This window comes from Myotis daubentonii, chromosome 21 (genome assembly GCF_963259705.1).
Source record: "Myotis daubentonii chromosome 21, mMyoDau2.1, whole genome shotgun sequence".
Lineage (NCBI taxonomy): Eukaryota > Metazoa > Chordata > Mammalia > Chiroptera > Vespertilionidae > Myotis > Myotis daubentonii.
Window position 1 is genome coordinate 3,867,193 of NC_081860.1, and position 18,740 is coordinate 3,885,932.

An 18,740-nucleotide genomic window follows, 5' to 3' on the forward strand; every position below is an offset into this window, starting at 1 on the left:
TGTGCAATGGGGTGGGAGAGTGGCATGCTTTCTTTTTAAAAAATTAAAGTGTAAAATAATCCCTAAAATGGAAAAAAGAGACTCAAACACCAGCGGGCCTCAGAGGTGTGAGTGGGTTGGCTGGAGGCAGGATTTTCTAAAGGTGAACTGATTTGGAGGCCCAAAGCATCAGGGGGATTCTCCCACAGTAGGTTCATTTATAGCAGGCCAGGTGCCTGGGGGTGGGGAGGAGCAGGCTGGAGGGACCACTGGATGGAGACAGAAGAGCCCTGTCCAGCACATCTCCGGCAGACACAGAACCCAAATCCCTCCCAGGGCCTTGCCGGGGCCTCCTCTCTGCCACACCCTGGGAAGGGCACAGTGAGCCCAGCTGCGGTGGGAACATCCCAGGAAAAGGCAGGAAAGAGTGAGCAAAGGAGGGCTGTGCCGGCAGAGGCCCCATCTCAGGGCACCAGAGTGGATGCTTGGTTTTTTTGGTAATCCTTATCTGAGGACATTTTTCCATTGATTTTTAGACAGAGTGCAAGGGAAGGGGGACAGAAAGAGAGAGATTGAGAGAAAAAAAAATTAGATGTCTCTTACATAACCCCATAGGGGCAAGGATCAAATCTGCAGATTAAAACCACAGTCACAGTCTTAATTTCAAGGCCTTAGCAGCAATGCAATATGACCAATATTGCTCAAGGAATTATTTTCTTGCGTTATGCTATCCCTCCTAAAGCACAGAAAGTTTTGGATCCACACAATATCTGTTAACTCTACATGATGATAGATCACAATTGTGCTTGAAAATCATCCCTGGAAATGAATATAACAAATTAAAGGTACAAAAGAAAAAAAAATCTTTACTAAAAGATCATAAATCAGAACAGAGGACAGCAAGCGGTTTGCAGGTTGGCGAATTAGAATCTGGAACAATTCATCACAGCATAATGTGAGAACCACATGTCCCTAACAGAGGCAGCACTTCTTAGCTGAGGATGGGTGCCCTGGATGACCCTGGGTCAGGTGTATTACCTCCTCAGAGATAAAGGAATGAAGATCCTGTCAGGAGCTGGAATAATCATAATGTTCTCAAGCACAAGTGAGAACATAGAATACATTTCCCCTGATGCCACAGGGGTTGGGACTGATACACAGTCTTCAGGTGAGCCAGGTGGTAGAGGGGAAATCTCTTCAGCCACAAATCATTCAGGTATTAGTTCTGGGCATCTTACCAAGTGCAATGCACCTCCGTCAAGCCTCACTTGTACCAGAAACTTAGGAGGAATCTAGCAGAGTGTACGTTCCATTAAAAAGGGGTTTAAATTCAGGAAAACAGGTCCCAAAGAGTCGCCATCAGTGTTGTTGTTCTAAGTGAATAAAATAAAACATTCCCCGCACATTTAAAACTTCTCTCCAGTGTGAACTCTCAGATGTTTAATAAGGCTATTTTTTTGGGTAAAAGACTTTCCACATTCAGTACATTCATACGGCTTCCCTCCATTGTGAACTCTGAGGTGATCAGTGAGGTGAGCCCTTCGACGAAAGGACATCCCACATTCTCTACACTCCTATGGCTTCTCTCCAGTGTGAACAGTCTGGTGTTCAATGAGGTGATCCCTTTCACAAAAGGACATCCCACATTCTCTACACGCATACGGATTCTCTCCAGTGTGAACTCTGAGGTGTACAGTGAGGTGAGCCCTTAGACGAAAGGACATCCCACATTCTCTACACACATATGGATATGGCTTCCCTCCAGTGTGAACCTTGAGGTGATCAGTGAGGTGATACCTTCGAGGAAAGGATATCCCACATTCTCTACACTCATACAACTTTTCTCCAATGTGAACTCTGAGGTGTCTAGCAAGGTTAGCCCTTAGACAAAAGGACTTTCCACATTCTGTACACTCATATGGCTTCTCTCCAATGTGAACTCTGAGGTGTACATTGAAGTGAGGCCTTTGACTAAAGGATACCCCACATTCTCTACACTTATATGGCCTTTCTCCTATGTGAACTTTGTTGTGTTGTTTGAGGGTAGACTTATAACTGAAAAACTTCCCACAATGTCTGCACTCATATGGCTTCTCGCCAGTGTGAAATCTCTGGTGTTTAATGAGTGCACGTCTTTTTCTGAAGAACTTCCCACATTCATTACACTCATACGGCTTTTTTCCAGTGTGAACTCCCTTATGTCGAATGACGTTCAAGTTTCGTATAAACACTTTCCTACATTTGTTACACTCACAAATCAGTTCTGCAGAACACATATCCTGACACTGAACAACTTTCAGGTTGTGGCTGGCAGCATTTTCACATTCACCCGACTGGTGATGACTTTTTCCACTGAGAAATTCCTGGGAAATCTCACTGCCACAGTGTAGCTCCTCAGTGTTGGGAGTGGCCTGGTGCTGGGGAAGCTCTGAGTTGTATTGCAAGTCTTCCCCAACCTCCCTGCTGGTTGAAGGCACCAAAGATAAGAAGAAGCTGCACCTGCTCACAAAGGAGGCCCCGTCCATAGTTTCTTTCCAGGGCTCCTCTCCACATTCATTCCTCTGTTGTTGGTGAGGGTTTGCACTGAAACAGAAGTCTCCAACACATGCGTCACTACAGAAGGCTTTCTGCTCAAAGTATGCTGCATGTGAACCAGTCAGATGTAAAATACCTTATAACACAGAGAAACACTGCTTACACAGAGGGATCTTCTGGGTGGCTGGAGCTGTCTTAGAAGCCCTGACCCGTGACTCTCCTTGTATAGATACACTCTGATCAGAACAGGCCTCCTCATCTTCCATTTTATGCCAACAACCTGAAAAGTGAGAAATGGTGAGGAAATGAATGTTGAATGTGTGACAGGGGAAGTCGCATTGCAAAAGTGTGTTACACATCACACGCTGCTCCCATGAAAATGTCTGAAAATAAGTGATGTGCAGGAAGGATTAATAAGAGACTCTCGTGACTTTCTGGGCTAATAAAGATCACAACACAGGGAGGCCTCACCAGAAATATGACACAAACATGGCAAGCACCACATGGATTAGAATATGGATTTCCAGCTAATACTTCAACTAACAGCATTCAGCATGGCTTGTCTGCTGGGGACCAGGGCGAGCTGTGCAAGAGGTTGGTTCTCTCTTACTCCAAGTAAACTCAATAATGGAGTAGCTGGTTTTGAGCATGTATGTGCACTTCATAACACATGTGCAAGTCAATGTTGTAGAATACTGCAGAGGCACCGATGCAGAGGAACAGGTGATACAGAAATGAGCAGTCACCACTGGGCCAGAGCAATACAGCTTGCTGTAGTATTCAGGGAAGAAATTATTACAAACATTCGAATGGGGGCCTTATAAGAACAGCCCATGGTTCATGTAGGTAAAGACCATAACATGGCACAGGTTGCCACAAAGAACCTTTACCTAGAGAAAGAGGGCAGAAGTGGAAGCCATGCATGTGGACACTGTCAGCCTCCCATGAAGAGAAAATACAAGCTGGGACCCATTAAGCTCACTGCCAGACTCTGGACTCCCTAACACTTCCTGTACTTTTTGAGGTAATGGGTGTTAGGGATGTTTGTGGAGTCCTTTGCTCAGGGATCCCCTTCCAGCTCATCTCTGGCAGCCACTGCACATTTGACAGGACAGTGGGGAAAATTAGCGGAGGCAATGTTCTGGCTGTGGGAGAGAGAAAGCTAAGGCTGAGGAATAAAGGAAGAGAGGTCATCACCTCAGGACACTGGGAGAATGTGAAGGTCTTACCTAGAGATGATACAAGTGCAAACACTTCCAGCATCACATCGCAGTATAGAAGTCTCTGAGCCTCATCAAGGAGCCCCCACTCCTCCTGAGAGAAGGCAATGGCCACGTCCTCAAAGTTCACATCCTGGCATAATGGGGACAGTACAGCCCATGATCAGATTCACTCCTAAGATTATAAGTCTGTCATAATCCCCACCCTCCACACCCATCTGCTCTTCACATCAGATTAAATACCAGGCCTTCATCCCATGAAAGCCACTGTCTTATTTTCCTGCTGATATTTTTCTTCCCACAACAATTAAGGCAGTTGAGCAGATAGACAATACCTGAGCTCTGGACCGCCCATGTATACCACACTGCCTCTTATCAATAGAGTGGGTGTCAAAAGCATAGGTTAGAGAGGGATGTTAGCAATAAAGAGAGTGTGAGTGATTTGATACTGATCTTCTCAGGAATTAGCCTTATAGTCCCTCTGATTTTTCCTCTAAGACACCAAAAACATGGCATCACACTTCACCCTCTTGACCCCAATCCCAAAGTGCTGAGGCCATCACTTTTCACAATCTGCTGCACATAGTTCTTTGAACACTTCTCTCACACAGCTTCATTCCCAGAGGCACAACTTCAAACGTAATGCAAACATGCAGAGGCGTGGATGAATTTTATCCTAATCACCTTCTTTTCCAAAATTATAGTTCACCTCCAAAATCTCATTCTCTCTTACCCTTCTTCCTTACCCATGCCAGTGGAGATTTACAAACCTGGGTAACACTGATGAATGCTACTTCATTCCCATCAACTGTGACTCAATCTCAACAACAAAAGGCAGGTGGTTATTTAAATGGCACCTAAGCTCTTAACCTAGAATGTAGCACCCATACCCCTCTCTTTACAGGCAATTACCCTAAAATTCACCTTATTGTTACATCCAGGCATCACCAGAAATAGACTCTTCCTTCATTCACTCTTATGTCAATGTCAGGGTGCTGTGGCCATGAATTCATTTCCCTCTCCAAGTGCTCATCACTCTTTCTACCACACCTCTCTTAAGCCTGAACTTCCACAGCCCCAGCCCCCATATTCATCTCCTGGCCTTTTACCTATTACTCAGCATGTGTGGTCCAGAGGATGGTTGCCAAATTGAATCAGGATCAAATACTGCCCAGACTCTGATGGTGCACTCATAAAGGCAGCCTTGAGTCCTGCTATGTAGGCCTCTCTCCATGACTGTTTTTGTTTGTTTGTTTTGGCTTCAACCACAACTATTAAAACAACAATCAGATCTCAGATATTCATAGCCCATCTCCTGTTATGCTGCACTTGATGTCCCTTCACAAACCACAATCCTTATCTCTCACTTAACCTTCACTCAAGTCCCAGCCCCAATGGCCCTCTGCACCATGCCCAGTGAGTCTCACAGATAACCACTCAAGCCTCTTAGCTAATCCACAAGACTGACTGCAAATACCCACAGCCAGGACACAACAAAGGTCACAACAAAATCCTGGTAAGAGTTTAGAAAAGTTATGTGCCAGCCCTAGTCTCATGTTGTTTGAATTACTCTTCAGCCTCCAATTAACCTCAGGTCCACTCATCTTTTAAAGGCCTTGGCCACTGCAAAAACGAGTCTCTCTCCCCCACACTCTACATGACAACTTCTGTCCCTACGCTGTGTTGTGACACCCACCTCCCACAAACAGTGGCCCCAGCAAGAAAGCCAGTCCTTATGCTCACACTGTCCCTTCTGAGCTACCAACCTGACCATGATTCCCTGTATTAAAGTGATGTACAGTCCTGGCTGATGTGTCTCCGTTGATTGATCATAGACCCATGCACTGGTAACTTCACATGCCTAAGTTGTGGGCTAGATCCACAGTAGAGATTGTGGAGGTGGCAACCAATCCTTGTTTTTTGCTCCTTCCTGTTTCCCTCTCTCCCTCTCCCTTCCTTTCTACATCGAATATCAATAAAAATAAATATGTATTTTAAAAAAATCTATCTATGGGTTTCTGAATCAGCTCACTCTTTACTCCAAGTCTGCACATCCTGGAACCTATGTCTGGAGGCCCTCACACACATTACACTGGTTGCCAAATACAAGGTCCACTTCATGAAGCCCTAGTCCTGCCCTTAGGAGTCTGGGCTTAGTGTCTGTTCAAAGTCCCCAGGTCTAAGGGATAAAAGAGCAGCGGACACTTCCGGGACTCTACTATCTCAGGGGCCACAAGTGTGTGAGGCCATGAAATAAGCTCCACAAACCCGTACACCTAATCGACTCTGCATTTGCAGGAATTTGTGGAAAGAAAATGGTCTGTTGAGAGCCTGGCAACCACCAGGCTCTAAGGCAGCGGTTCTCAACCTTGGCTGCATGTTAGAATCACCTGGGAATCTTTTTAAAATCCTGATTTCTGGGCCTCATCCTCCGGAAATTCTGTTTCTTTGTTATGGGGTGGGGCCACAACATTAGTAACAAAGAAACAGGATATCCGGAGGATGAGGCCCAGAAATCAGGATTTTAAAAAGATTCCCAGGTGATTCTAACATGCAGCCAACATTGAGAACCATGGCTCTAAGGGTCAGGCTGCTCAGTACCCTTGCCCAGCCCAGAGGCCAGGTGCCCTCCAGATGCCTGTGTTATCTCAGGGCTCAGTCCTCAGGGCTCACTCTGCCAGTTCCCTTATCAATTACAGGACTTCCCCTTCCTGCCCACAGCTGCTGTTCTCTGTCTTCCAGTCTGTCCTTCCTCTGAGCAATATTAGGAAAAGTTAGAACCCAACCCCAGAAAATGTCCCTGTTTTTTTCACAACCATCTATGGCCCCAGCGTTCTGAGAGTGAAAGGAAAACTTCTCATGCAAAACCACACCGCATCTCTTTGTTGCCTTCCCAGCGGTTCTCAACCCGTGGGTCACCACCCCTTTGGGGGTCGAACGACCCTTTCACAGGGGTCGCCTAAGACCATCGGAAAACACACATATAATTCCATATTGTTTTTATGATTAATCACGATGCTTTAATTATGTTCAATTTGTAAGAATGAAATTAGGGGTCACCACAACATGAGGAACTGTTTTATAAAGGGTCGCGGCATTAGGAAGGTTGAGAACCACTGCTTTAGACCCAAAACGGGCCCGGGTTTCCGAATCCTCCCAGTTCAGTCGCATCATCACGTCCTTACAAGGCGGCCCTGCAGCCTTTCACCCTCTTCCCCCATCAACCATGTGTCACCCCCCGAGGGACTCACCATTCTGAGCGCTGGGACCTGGGCGGCGGGACCTGAGAGGCCGGTCCCCCAGGCTGGAGGGTGAAATGGGGTCCGGCTGCGGGGACGCTGTGAGCAGAGAGGAGTCCGGGAGGCACGGGGACCCCAATCTCGGGCTGTTGGGGCTCAAGGAGCCTCAGACACACCCTGCACAGCAGGCACGCTGCCTCCCAGGCCTCCTCCTACTCACAGCCAGTGCGCCCTGAACCCTGTGAGTCTTTGAACCAAGACCTAAAAAGTAAAAATGACCACAGGGAGGAGAAAGGCGGAAATCCCGCCCTAACTGGATGCGCAGACAGCAAAATGCCCTTTAGCTCCGCCCACACGTGTGCAGTTCCTTCTGGGTAATGTAGTTTTCTCAACCGCCCAGGGGAGTACTGGCATCCCAGCCAATGACTTCGCCTAATTTAGGTGAATAAAGGTGTTGTGGCCCAGCAAGTGATGCCTGGGGAGGGAGTAGATGGGACCAGAGCCCTGGCTCACTGGAGCAGACTAACAGATCTCTGAGGGGAAGAAGGTGGGAGGACTGCAAGAGATCCACCAAAGAGTATACACAGAGGGGGGAAATGGGAGACATCGATAATACTATCAACAATAAAAAATATATGTATTGCCCTAGCCGGCTCGGCTCAGTGGATAGAGCATCAGCCTGCGGACTGAAGGGTCCCAGGTTCGATTCCGGCCCAGGGCACATGCCTGGGTTGTGGGCTCGTTCCCCAGTAGTGGGTGTGCAGGAGGCAGCCAATCAATGATTCTCTCTCATCATTGATGTTTCTATCTCTCTCTCCTTCTCCCTTCCTCTCTGAAATCAATAAAGAAATATATATTTAAAAATATATATATATGTATTTTCGTAAATTTTAAAATAATGTAGCCCAGTTGGTGTAGCTCAGTGGTTGAGCCTCGACCTGTGAACCAGGAGGTTATGGTTCTTTGGTTGATCCCTTAACCCCTCCCTCCCCTGACTTCCCTCTGAAGTTTGACAGTCTGTTTGACGCTTATGTTTCTGAATCTATTTTTTGTTCATTAATTTATGCTGTCTATTATATTCTACAAATGATGAGGTCATGTGATACTGTTTCTTTTTCTGTTCAGGGCGCATACATGGTTTGCAGGCTCAATTCCCAGTGTGGGGGTGGAGTCATGCATGAGGCAACTAATCAGCAATTCTCTCTCATCATTGATGTTTTTATCTCTCCCTCTCCCTTCCACTCTCTAAAATCAACAAAAATATTTTAAACAAAGTATATACATACATATATATATATATATATATATATATATATATATATATATATATATATAGAGAGAGAGAGAGAGAGAGAGAGAGAGAGAGAGAGAGAGAGGCCATGGGCATAGACAATAATGTAGTGAGGGACTAGAAGCAGAGGGGGCAGGGTAGAGGGAGAAAAGCTGGGAGGAGTATGGCAGAAATTGGGAACATCTGTAATAGAGTCAGCAATCCTATATAATAAAGAGCTAATATGCAAATGGTCATCATGCCCTTGAGCCCTTGTGCCCTCACGCCGGGCCCAGGGTACCTGAGGCCGTGCCCATTGCCCCACCACCAGGTCCGGGGGACCTGAGGACAGGCTGGGGGACCTACACCGTGCCTCCTGCCTCTGGTGCCAGGTCTGGGAGATCTGAGGCCAGGGCCAAGGGACCTGAGGTTGCGCTGCCCCCCCTGGCACGGGGGCCAGAGGACCTGAGGCTGGACTGGGGGACTAAGGGCGCACCCCCTCTGGCACTGGGTTTGGGAGACCTGAGGCCGGGTCAGGGTACCTGAAGCCAAGCCCCAGCCCTGGCACGGCTTGACAGGGGACCTGAGGCCGCACCCCCCACCCTGGCACCAGGGCTGGGGGACCTGAGGAAGGGGCAGGGGACCTGAGGCCATGCCCCCAGCCCTGGCAGGGGTTGACAGGGACCTGAGACTGCGTCCCCTATCCCAGCACTGGTGCCTGGAGACCTGAGGCCACGCCCCTTGCACTGATGCCAGGGCCGGGGGACCTGAGGCCACAACCCCTGCCCTACTGGGCTTGACGGGGGTGGGGCCAGCTGGGTCTGGGTCTCATGTGATTTCGAGGTGTGCACGGGTGAGCGCAGACTTGACTCTGGGTCCCACGGCGCACCCCAGACTCTGACAGGAGGGAGATTTTCATAATCATTTTACTATTTTTCTTTCATCTCTGATACTTCTATGATAGAGAAAGGGCAAATAGCAATATTAAAATATTTCCTCCAATTAATTCCCTTTTAATGTGCATGAATTTTGTGCACCTGGGCCACTAGTCTATTCATATAAAAAGGCAGCTACCATAACAGCCATAACGATCTAACAACTGGTCACTATGATGCCCGCTGTGGCCAGCAAACTGGCCTGATCAGGGGGTGGGGCCAGTGGCCAAACTTGTGGCCCCTCCCCCTGCCAGCCTGCCCCTTAACATGAGCAGGGCGTGCCAGCCAAATGACCCCGCCCTTCCCCCCCAGCCAGCTGCACCCCTGATCAGCTTGCCCCACCATGATAGGCCCACAGCCCCTCCCCCCAGCTGGCCTGCCCCTGATAGCACCCCCTACCCCAATAGGGGATGGGGCTTGGCGGGCAACCTCCTGCAGCTCCTCCCCCTATCCAGCCCCACCCATGATTGCCCCTCCACCTCAATAGGGGGTGGGGCTGCCTGGCCAATGTCCTGCAGCCCCTACCCCCTGCCAGCAATGCCCCCGATGGGCCCCCACCACCCTCATTGGCCCCCACCTGGCCAGCCCCCCAGCCTGATTGCCACCCTACCTCAATAGGGGGTGGGGCTGTATGGCCAACCTCCTAAAGCCCCTACCCCAGTCCCAACCCTGATTGCCCTTCCCAATAAAGCATGGGGCTGGCCGGCCAATCTCCTGCAACCCCTCCTGCCACTCGGCCCCATCCCAAATCGCTCCCCCCCCCCCCAATCAGGGGCAGGGCCGGCCAGCCAACCACCTATGGCTCCTCCCCCGGCCACTGTCCCTGATTGGTACCCCCCACCCCTCCCCATGCATTCCCAGCCTCCAATAGGCCCCCCAACAAGAATCAGGGGAAGGGCCCACTGGCCAATTGCCCAAGGCCCCTTCACCCGGTTGGCCCAGCCCTGATCAGGGGCCCTGATGGGGCCCTGAAGCAGGTGGGCCAACCAGCAACCTCCTGCCATCTCCTCCTCCTGATAGGCCCAGCCCTGATCTGCCCTGATTGGGGCCAGGCCAGCTGGACCCCCCACCTGTGCACTAATTCGTGCACTGGGCCTCTAGTCAAAAATAATAGTGTGCTCAGCTAGTGGGATTCAGTGGTTGGGCATGTACCCATCAACCAACATATTGCTGGTTCAATTCCAGGTCAAGACAAATACCCAGGTTGGGGGCTCCATCCCAGTAGGGGAAATGCTGGAGGCAGCTGGTCAATGATTCTCTCTCATCACTGATGTTTCTGCCTTGCCTTTCTCTCTAAAAAATCAATAAAAACATTTAAAAAATGAACAGTGTTAAGATTGAATTGACTCAACAACAACAAAGTGATTGTGGGCCATCACGTTATCTTCCAAGTCTTGTAAGCACAATCATGCCTTGTTCTGTCTTTTATTTTTAAAATATATTTTTTATTGATTTCAGAGAGGAAGGGAGAGGGAGAGAGAGAGAAAGAGATAGAAACATCAATGATGAGAGAGAATCATTGATCAGCTGCCTCTTGCACGTCCCCTACTAGGGATTGAGCCCACAACCTGGGCATGTGCCCTTGAACAGAATCGAACCTGGGACCCTTCAGTCCACAGGCTGATGCTCTATCCACTGAGCCAAACTGGCTAGGGCTGCCATGTTCTGTCTTTATACAGGATGTCCCAGGCATAACTTTGAGGGAACAGGAACCTGCCTGGAGCTGGTCTGCCTCAGCTTGACCTATAGTGTTTGAGCTCTTGACTTTATGCAGAAAAGATTTCACAACAGGAGTTCAGAGATTTTGAGGAACATTTATTAAAGATGGGGATAATGAAAAAAATCTAGGGCTTAGGATAGGACAAGGAACAGCAGAGAGACTAGGTGGGGCTCCTTTGGCTCTCTAGAAACACCACTGTGAGCTCACTGGAGAATCAGAGAAAAGAAGGCCTTGAACACAGGTTCAGGGGGTTAGCCAGGATGAGCTGTCCCAGCTGATTGCTGCCTCAGTTGCAGGTCGAGCGGGATCCCTTAATAGCTTCGGAGAGCCTGGTGTGTTTCAGTGGTTGAGCATTGACCTATGAAACTGGAGGTCACGGTTGCATTCCCAGTCAGGACACATGCTCAGGTGATGGGCTGGATCCCCACTGTGAGGCATGCAGGAGGCAGCCAATCAGTGATTCTCTCTCATCATGCAGGAGGCAGCCAATCAGTGATTCTCTCTCATCGTGCAGGAGGCAGCCAATCAGTGATTCTCTCTCATCGTGCAGGAGGCAGCCTATCAGTGATTCTCTCTCATCGTGCAGGAGGCAGCCTATCCGTGATTCTCTCTCATCATGCAGGAGTCAGCCTATCAGTAGTTCTCTCTCATCATGCAGGAGGCAGCCTATCAGTAATTCTCTCTCATCATGCAGGAGGCAGCCTATCAGTGATTCTCTCTCATTGATGTTTCTATCCCTCACTCCTCCCTTCCTCTCTGAAATCAATAAAAATATATTTTTGAGCCAAACCGGTTTGGCTCAGTGGATAGAGCATCTGCCTGCAGACTGAAAGGTCCCAGGTTCGACTCCGGTGAAGGGCACATACCTCGGTTGCGGGCACATCCCCAGTAGGGGGTGTGCAGGAGGCAGCTAGTCGATGTTTCTCTCTCATCGATGTTTCTAACTCTCTATCACTCTCCTTTCCTCTCTGTAAAAAAATCAATAAAATATATTTAAAATATATATATATATATATTTTTGAATGTGTGTTTTAAATCAATTATACTTACATCAAAGTTTAAAAAATAATGAAAACTTGCCACTTCCCAATTATTTTACTACTAGAGGCCTGTTGCATGAAGAGATTCGTGCAATAGGCCTTCCCTTCCCTTGGCTACTGGCACCGGTTTGCCTCTGGCACCCAGGACCCAGGCCTTTGCTCTGGCCAGGCTCCGGCTGGAAACGGCCCCGGAACTGTCAGGCTTTGCTGCTCTGGCCCGGGGGCCGTCAAGCCATTGTACTTCAGTTGGTTGGGCACCATCCCTTTCCCTCAAAGGTCACTGGTTCCAGTCCAGGTCAGGGCACATGCTTACCTGGATGCCCTGTAGGTGGTGGACAGGAGGCAGCAGTTCAATGTTTCTTTTGACCTAACCTGTATATGGGTGACAGATACATTTATTTCACATGTAATGTTTTTTTTGAGCTATATCCATATGTCCAAGCTCACCAAATAGTACACATTAGAAAAACTGCATTTTGTTGCATTTCAGTTATAAATATACTTTTTTTTTTAGAATGAAGAATTCCACCTCCCTTTTCTTTTTTTTTTTTCCCTTTTTTTAAAATTATATTTTATTGCGTTTTTACAGAGAGGAAGGGAGAGAGATAGAGAGTTAGAAACATCAATGAGAGAGAAACATCGATCAGCTGCTTCCTGCACATCTCCTACTGGGGATGTGCCCGCAACCCAGGTACATGCCCTTGACTGGAATCAAACCTGGGACCTTTCAGTCCTCAGGCTGACGCTCTATCCACTGAGCCAAACCAGTTTTGGCTAAATATACTTAATAAAGCCTTAAGATGCACTTCCAAATAAATGCCTGGATATCCCTGTCTTGTTTTGAAATTAAAATGGGAACTTTACATGGGTTCTACCATCTATCTCCAAATCTTCTGGGAGGACCAGTCTTACCTCAGGGGCAGCAAATATTGGCAGTCAGTGTAGGCTTTTGCCATCAGAATCCCCAGGAATGATGACAGGTTACAAAAAATAAAACCTGGGACTGATTATAGGATTATCCTTTCTCTAGCTCTGAGGTCTTGCCAGTTGAGGAAACCTTGAGGTGAATACCCTAGAATGGGCCAGAGGACTCCAAAAAACTGTGTTTATTTTCTCTGCCAATGACACAGTAATGGAGGCCCTAAGAATGTTGTAAGCAAACATCACAGAAGCCACAGACCGTTCATCATTTGTGGAAAACGTTCAGAAGTGGCACTTTTCAACCAATTTACTGGTCTTTCCTAGTCACTATGAACACAGTGTTTCTGTTCTAATGTTAGTTCCATTTAAACCTCAGAGCCTTAATAAGAGACACCAGCCTATGAAATCTCATACATCATGGCACATGGCTCCTTTACAGTATGTGGGGAAGAATTCTCCTAAACATTGCTGAGAATTATGTAATACTTACTGTGAACCGAGAATATAATTCATATTGTTCACACAGGCACAACAAAGTACTCCTATCCGGGGTGACCGTTGAATTCACCAATCACAGAAGCACCAGGCTGCAAATTAGAACTACAAAGTTATGTCATGCAGACTTTCTTTCAAGGCCTTGATCAGCAATGCATAATAACCCAATATTGGACAAAGAGTGATTTTCAGCCATTATTATGTGCCTTCTAAAGCACAGAAAGTTTGGGACCCCACAAATGTCATAATAATTTACTCTCTTTAATATATATACTTCAGAGAGAAAGAGAGTTGGGAGATAGAAACATCAATGAAGAGAGAATCATTGGTCCACTGCCTCCTGCACGCCCCCTATTGGGGTTAGACTAGAGTCAAATCCTGGGCATGTGCCATTGACCAGAATCGAACCTGGGACCCTTCAGTCTACAGGCTGACTCTCTTTCCACTGAGCTAAATCAGCTAGGGCCTAATTTACTCTCTTAAAGGAAACATTAAGAATTAAGGTGCTGCCCTGCTCAGGTGGCTCAGTGGGTTGGAGCATCCTCCCATAAAGCACCCCCACTAAAGAATGGCGTCTTTGATCCTGGTAAGGGCACATAACTGGGTTGCAAATTTGATCCTTGTTTGGAAAGCATAGAGAAGGCAATCGATCCATGTTTCCTTTCATATCGCTGCCTCTCTCTCTGTCTCTCTCTCTCTGTCTCTCTCTCTCTGTCTCTCTCTCTCTCTCTCTCTCTCTCTCTCCCCCTCTCTCTTTCTCTCTCTCTCTCTCCCACCTTTCCTCTCTATCTCTAAAATTTATAATAAACAAATTCCTAAGAGATAATTAAACAAGGTGTTGATGTTTCAAGTACATGGGGTTAAATCTAAAGCTATCTCTCTAGAACAGTTATCAGAATCATACGAACTCAGTGGAAATGTGTCTCCTTTCATGTAAAAAGCTAAAAGAATTAATATCATGGATTTCAGAGAACCCTACATTATTAGTGTCATAGTCCCAATCCCCACCTTGTTTTTATTTAAGCCCTTAAATCTGACGGTTTCTGATTAAAGTCATCTCTTTTTGCTTTTAACTTAGGTTAGTCTTTGAGTGATAAAAATTAATTTTCCCACAGAAGAAGCTGTTTCTGAGGGATTCCAACATAACTTTAGACACTGGAGTGAGCAGAGCCCATGGTGAACTAGAAACTTGTGCTTTCCCCAGTGAAACCCATGTTTTTTATTTCTTTAAATTAAATCTTTATTGTTCAGATTATTACAGTTGTTCCTCTTTTTTCCCCCCATAGCTCCCCTCCACCCGGTTCCCACCCCATCCTCTGCCCTTACCCTCCCCCACTGTCCTCATCCATAGGTGTACGATTTTTGTCCAGTCTCTTCCTGCACCCCCCACATTCCTTTCTCCCCCAAGAATAGTCAGTCCACTTCCTTTCTATGCCCCTGATTCTATTATATTCACCAGTTTATTCTGTTCATCAAATTATTTATTCACTTGATTTTTAGATTCACTTGTTGATAGATGTGTATTTGTTGTTCATAATTTGTATCTTTACCTTCTTCTTCCTCTTCTTAAAGGATACCTTTCAGCATTTCATATAATACTGGTTTGGTGGTGGTGAACTCCTTTAGCTTTCTCTTATCTGTGAAGCTCTTTATCTGACCTTCAATTCTGAATGATAGCTTTGTGCTGGATAAAGTAATCTTGGTTGTAGGTTCTTGGCATTCATCACTTTGAATATTTCTTGCCACTCCTTCTGGCCTGCAAAGTTTCTGTTGAGAAATCAGCTGACAGTTGTATGGGTACTCCCTTGTAGGTAACTGACTGTTTTTCTCTTGTTGCTTTTAAGATTCTCTCTTTGTCTTTTGCTCTTGGCATTTTAATGATGATGTGTCTTGGTGTGGTCCTCTTTGGATTCCTTTTGTTTGGAGTTCTCTGTGCTTCCTGGACTTGTAAGTCTATTTCTTTCACCAGGTAGGGGAAGTTTTCTGTCATTATTTCTTCAAATAGGTTTTCAATATCTTGCTCTCTCTCTTCTTCTGGCACCCCCATAATTCAGATGTTGGTATGTTTGAAGTCGTCCCAGAGGCTCCTTACACTATCTTCATATTTTTGGATTCTTTTTTCTTTTTGTTTTTCCGGTTGGGTGTGTTTTATTTCTTCATATTTCAAATTTGTGATTTGATTCTTGTGATCTTCTAGTCTGCTGTTGGTATAACCTGGGATTAATTATGGGATTATCCTTCCTCTACCTTTGAGTTCTTGCCTGTTGAGCATCAACCTTAAGGTGAACACCCTAGAGGGGCTAGCATGATCCACAAAACCATTAGGGTATATTCTCTGCCAATGTACAGCAGAATGTTCTCGTAACTGCAAACACAGCACCATTTCCTGGAGAATCCATGCTACCTCTGGGACTGGCTTTGTGTGTGTGTGTGTGTGGGTGGGGGGGGGGTAGCTTTATTTTTATTTTTTATTTTTTTGTTTCCTAGCATTATCAACACTAATAAAAGAGAAAAATGGTAATTGGCGTACGAGCTACCCTTTTCATTGGCTAATCAGGGCTATATGCAAATTAACTGCCAACTAAGATTGGCAGTTAACTGCCAACAAGATGGCGGTTAATTTGCATATGTAGGCACAATGCAGGGAGGCGAAAGGGAAAGCAGGAAGAAGCCCCCTGCCACTGACAGTGATCGGAAACCCAGGGGGGCGCTAAGAGCTGCGGGGCAGGGCAAAGGTGGCCCTGGGGCTGCCTTTGCCCTGCCCCCCAGCCATGATCAGAGAATCAGGCGCCTTTTCCGCCCTGGCCAGTGATAGCAGGAAGTAGGGGTGGAGCCAGTGATGGGAGCTGGGCACGGTCGAAGCTGGCAGTCCCGGGAGCTAGGGGCTCCTTGCCTGGGCCTAAAGCGAAGCCCACGATCGAGGGGCCGCTGCAGCTGCGGGTCCCCGCTGCCCGGGCCGGATGCCTATGCCAGAGGCGTCAGGCCTGGGCAAGGGGCCGATCCTGCGATTGGAGGGTGATGGGGGTCAACGCCTGAGGGCTCCCAGTATGTGAGAGGGGGCAGGCTGGGCTGAGGGACACTCCCCCTCCCACACACACACCCAGTGCACGAATTTCGTGCACCGGGCCCCTAGTTTTTAATAAAATCAAAATGGAAAATTACTCCCAAAATGCAAAAACAGAGACTCAAACATTACCAAAACTTCAGGTGTGTGAGTGTGATGGCCAGAGGCAGGACTTTCCAAAGGTGAACTGGGTTGTGGGCCCAAAGTATCATGTGGCTTCTCCCGAATACAGAAGTAGGTGCAGTTGCAGTGAGTCAGGTGCCTGGGGGTGGGGAAGAGCAGGCTGGAGACACCTCTGGATGGAGACAGAAGAGCCCTGGCCAGCTCCTCTCAGGCAGACACAGAACCTATGTCCCTCCCAGGCCTTGCCTGGGGTTCCTTTCTACCAACTCTTGGGAAAAACAGAACTTGTCCAAGCTGCAGTGGGACCATCCCAGGAAAAGTCAAGAGAGCACAAGGAGGGGTGAGGTGTGCAGGCAGAGGCCCCTTGTCAGGGTAGCAGTGGTGGATGGTTCTAGTTTTGTTTTTCATAATCCTCAAAGGAGGATATTTTTCCATTGATTTTTATTCAGAGTGGAAGTGTGGAAATGGAGAAAGAGGGGGACTTGGAAGTAAGAGACACACATCAATTGGATTTTGTAAGGTGGCTCAGGAGGTGGCGCAGAAAACAAAGAGAATCAAGCCGGTCAGAGAGGAGAAAAGGAAAAAGTTTAATTCGCGTCCCAGGGCGAGACTCCCCAGCCCAAAGGTGGGGCCAGTGAATTTGCTCCAACAGGAAGGAGGGGCTCCTTTTTATACAGGTGTTTAATGAGGGGAGGGGGGCATGAGCTGAGGAAGTTCCCGCCACAGGGGTCGTCTCGGTATTCAGGTATTCAGCTGAAGAAGTTCCCACTGTGGGGTTCAGCACGGTATTCAGGAAGGAGTCAGTATTTGTGTGGGGGTCATTATGGATTCCAGGCATGAGCTGGTATCTGTGTGGCCATCTGGTCCAGGGAGGGTCCATTATCTCATCACACATCTGCATGCATCCCATCCTAGGCTCCCTCTGACCTAACAGATTTCATCTGCATGAGCCTCCAATAGTTTCCAGGGGTTAAACCTTGAACCCAGGTACTTGCTCTTGACCAAGAATTTAATTCACCACCCTTCATGTGTGTAGGCTGACACTCTTACCCTTTAAACCACACTGGCAGGCCATGGTGGATGTTTACCCAATAAGGAAAGAAGAGGACCATTTTCCCTTAGATTGATAAATATCTACAACTTTTAGTGGCTAAACTTCAAGACACTTGCATCCCAGGAGAGGACCCTGAGTCTCAGCAGCCTGCTGCACATCATGCTGGGCAGATAGTTCATCAGCCTCTGCAGAGACAGCTCCTCTCCCTCCCTGGGCCGGTCAATGCCTGGAGCCTTCATTACAGTGGACTAGGTTGGCCCTTCCTGGGTCACAAGTTTTCTTGAAGGACATGCTGACTCCTAGGTCATGACTACCCTGGTAACTTACGTTCCATTTCCCACTAACCATGGCCCCAAAAGACCAGAGCAGCCACCAGCCTGAACTGGGACTAGAGGGATCCTCAGTGCCACACACATGGCCCAGCACCAACTCTCCCTGCAACTGCCCTGAGCTTTTTCCTGCCCACACCCACATGACCAGCTGCCACTGCTGCTCCCAGCCTTGACACCTGAGAGGAATATGAGCTCCTCAACCACTTGAATTCTGAAACAGCCCTGTCTCAACCCCTGTCTGGAAGGTGGAGAAATCACAAGGGGCATGTCAAGACCCAGATCTACTCCCAGCCTCTTAGTCTCAGGGAGCACAGATGTCATCATCCCCTGTGGGTGATTGTGCAGATCAGGTTGGGTTCCACACTGACAGGAGGGGCACCTCCCATACTGTTGTCTGGATTGATGCACGCTTGACCCTCATGAGGACCTTGGCTGCTGGTCACTATGGGGTCCCTGAGCTGTGCTGGTGTTCACATGTGTGTGGACTGATTGGGTGAATAAAACATGTATATTGATTTTAGAGAGAAATAGGGAGAGACACACACATTAATTTTTTGTTCTTATAATTTTATACAGTGGATTAGATTGGGCCTTCCTGGGTCAGAAATGTTCTTGCATGTGCTCTGACTTGAGATGGAACCTGCAATCTTGGCGTTATTGAGATGATGCTCTGACCAACTGAGCCATCTGGGCATGGCCAGACATATCCAGGACTTTAGGTTAGGTAACCCACTAATGTACCTGCAGATAGATACAAGAACAACCATCATGATAGATAATAATAGAAGGCTGGAATAGGATTCATGGGGTTTC

General features: G+C 47.6%; 1 protein-coding gene across 2 annotated transcripts; it reads right to left on the reverse strand.

The window, feature by feature from the left end:
- Positions 1 to 642: 642 nt before the first annotated feature.
- LOC132222904 (gastrula zinc finger protein XlCGF8.2DB-like) lies at positions 643 to 7,261 on the reverse strand. Of its 2 annotated transcripts, XM_059678260.1 has the most exons (4): positions 7,150 to 7,257; positions 6,986 to 7,003; positions 3,744 to 3,867; positions 643 to 2,794 (listed from the first exon to the last, which is right to left on the reverse strand). In XM_059678260.1, the coding sequence occupies exon 4, from the start codon at positions 2,502 to 2,504 to the stop codon at positions 1,554 to 1,556; it is 951 nt and encodes a 316-aa protein (XP_059534243.1). In that variant the 5' UTR covers positions 2,505 to 2,794; positions 3,744 to 3,867; positions 6,986 to 7,003; positions 7,150 to 7,257; the 3' UTR covers positions 643 to 1,553. The 2 variants fall into 2 exon arrangements, with proteins under 2 accessions (XP_059534243.1, XP_059534244.1); XM_059678261.1 differs by lacking the exon at positions 3,744 to 3,867 and having other exon boundaries at positions 7,150 to 7,261.
- Positions 7,262 to 18,740: the final 11,479 nt, after the last annotated feature.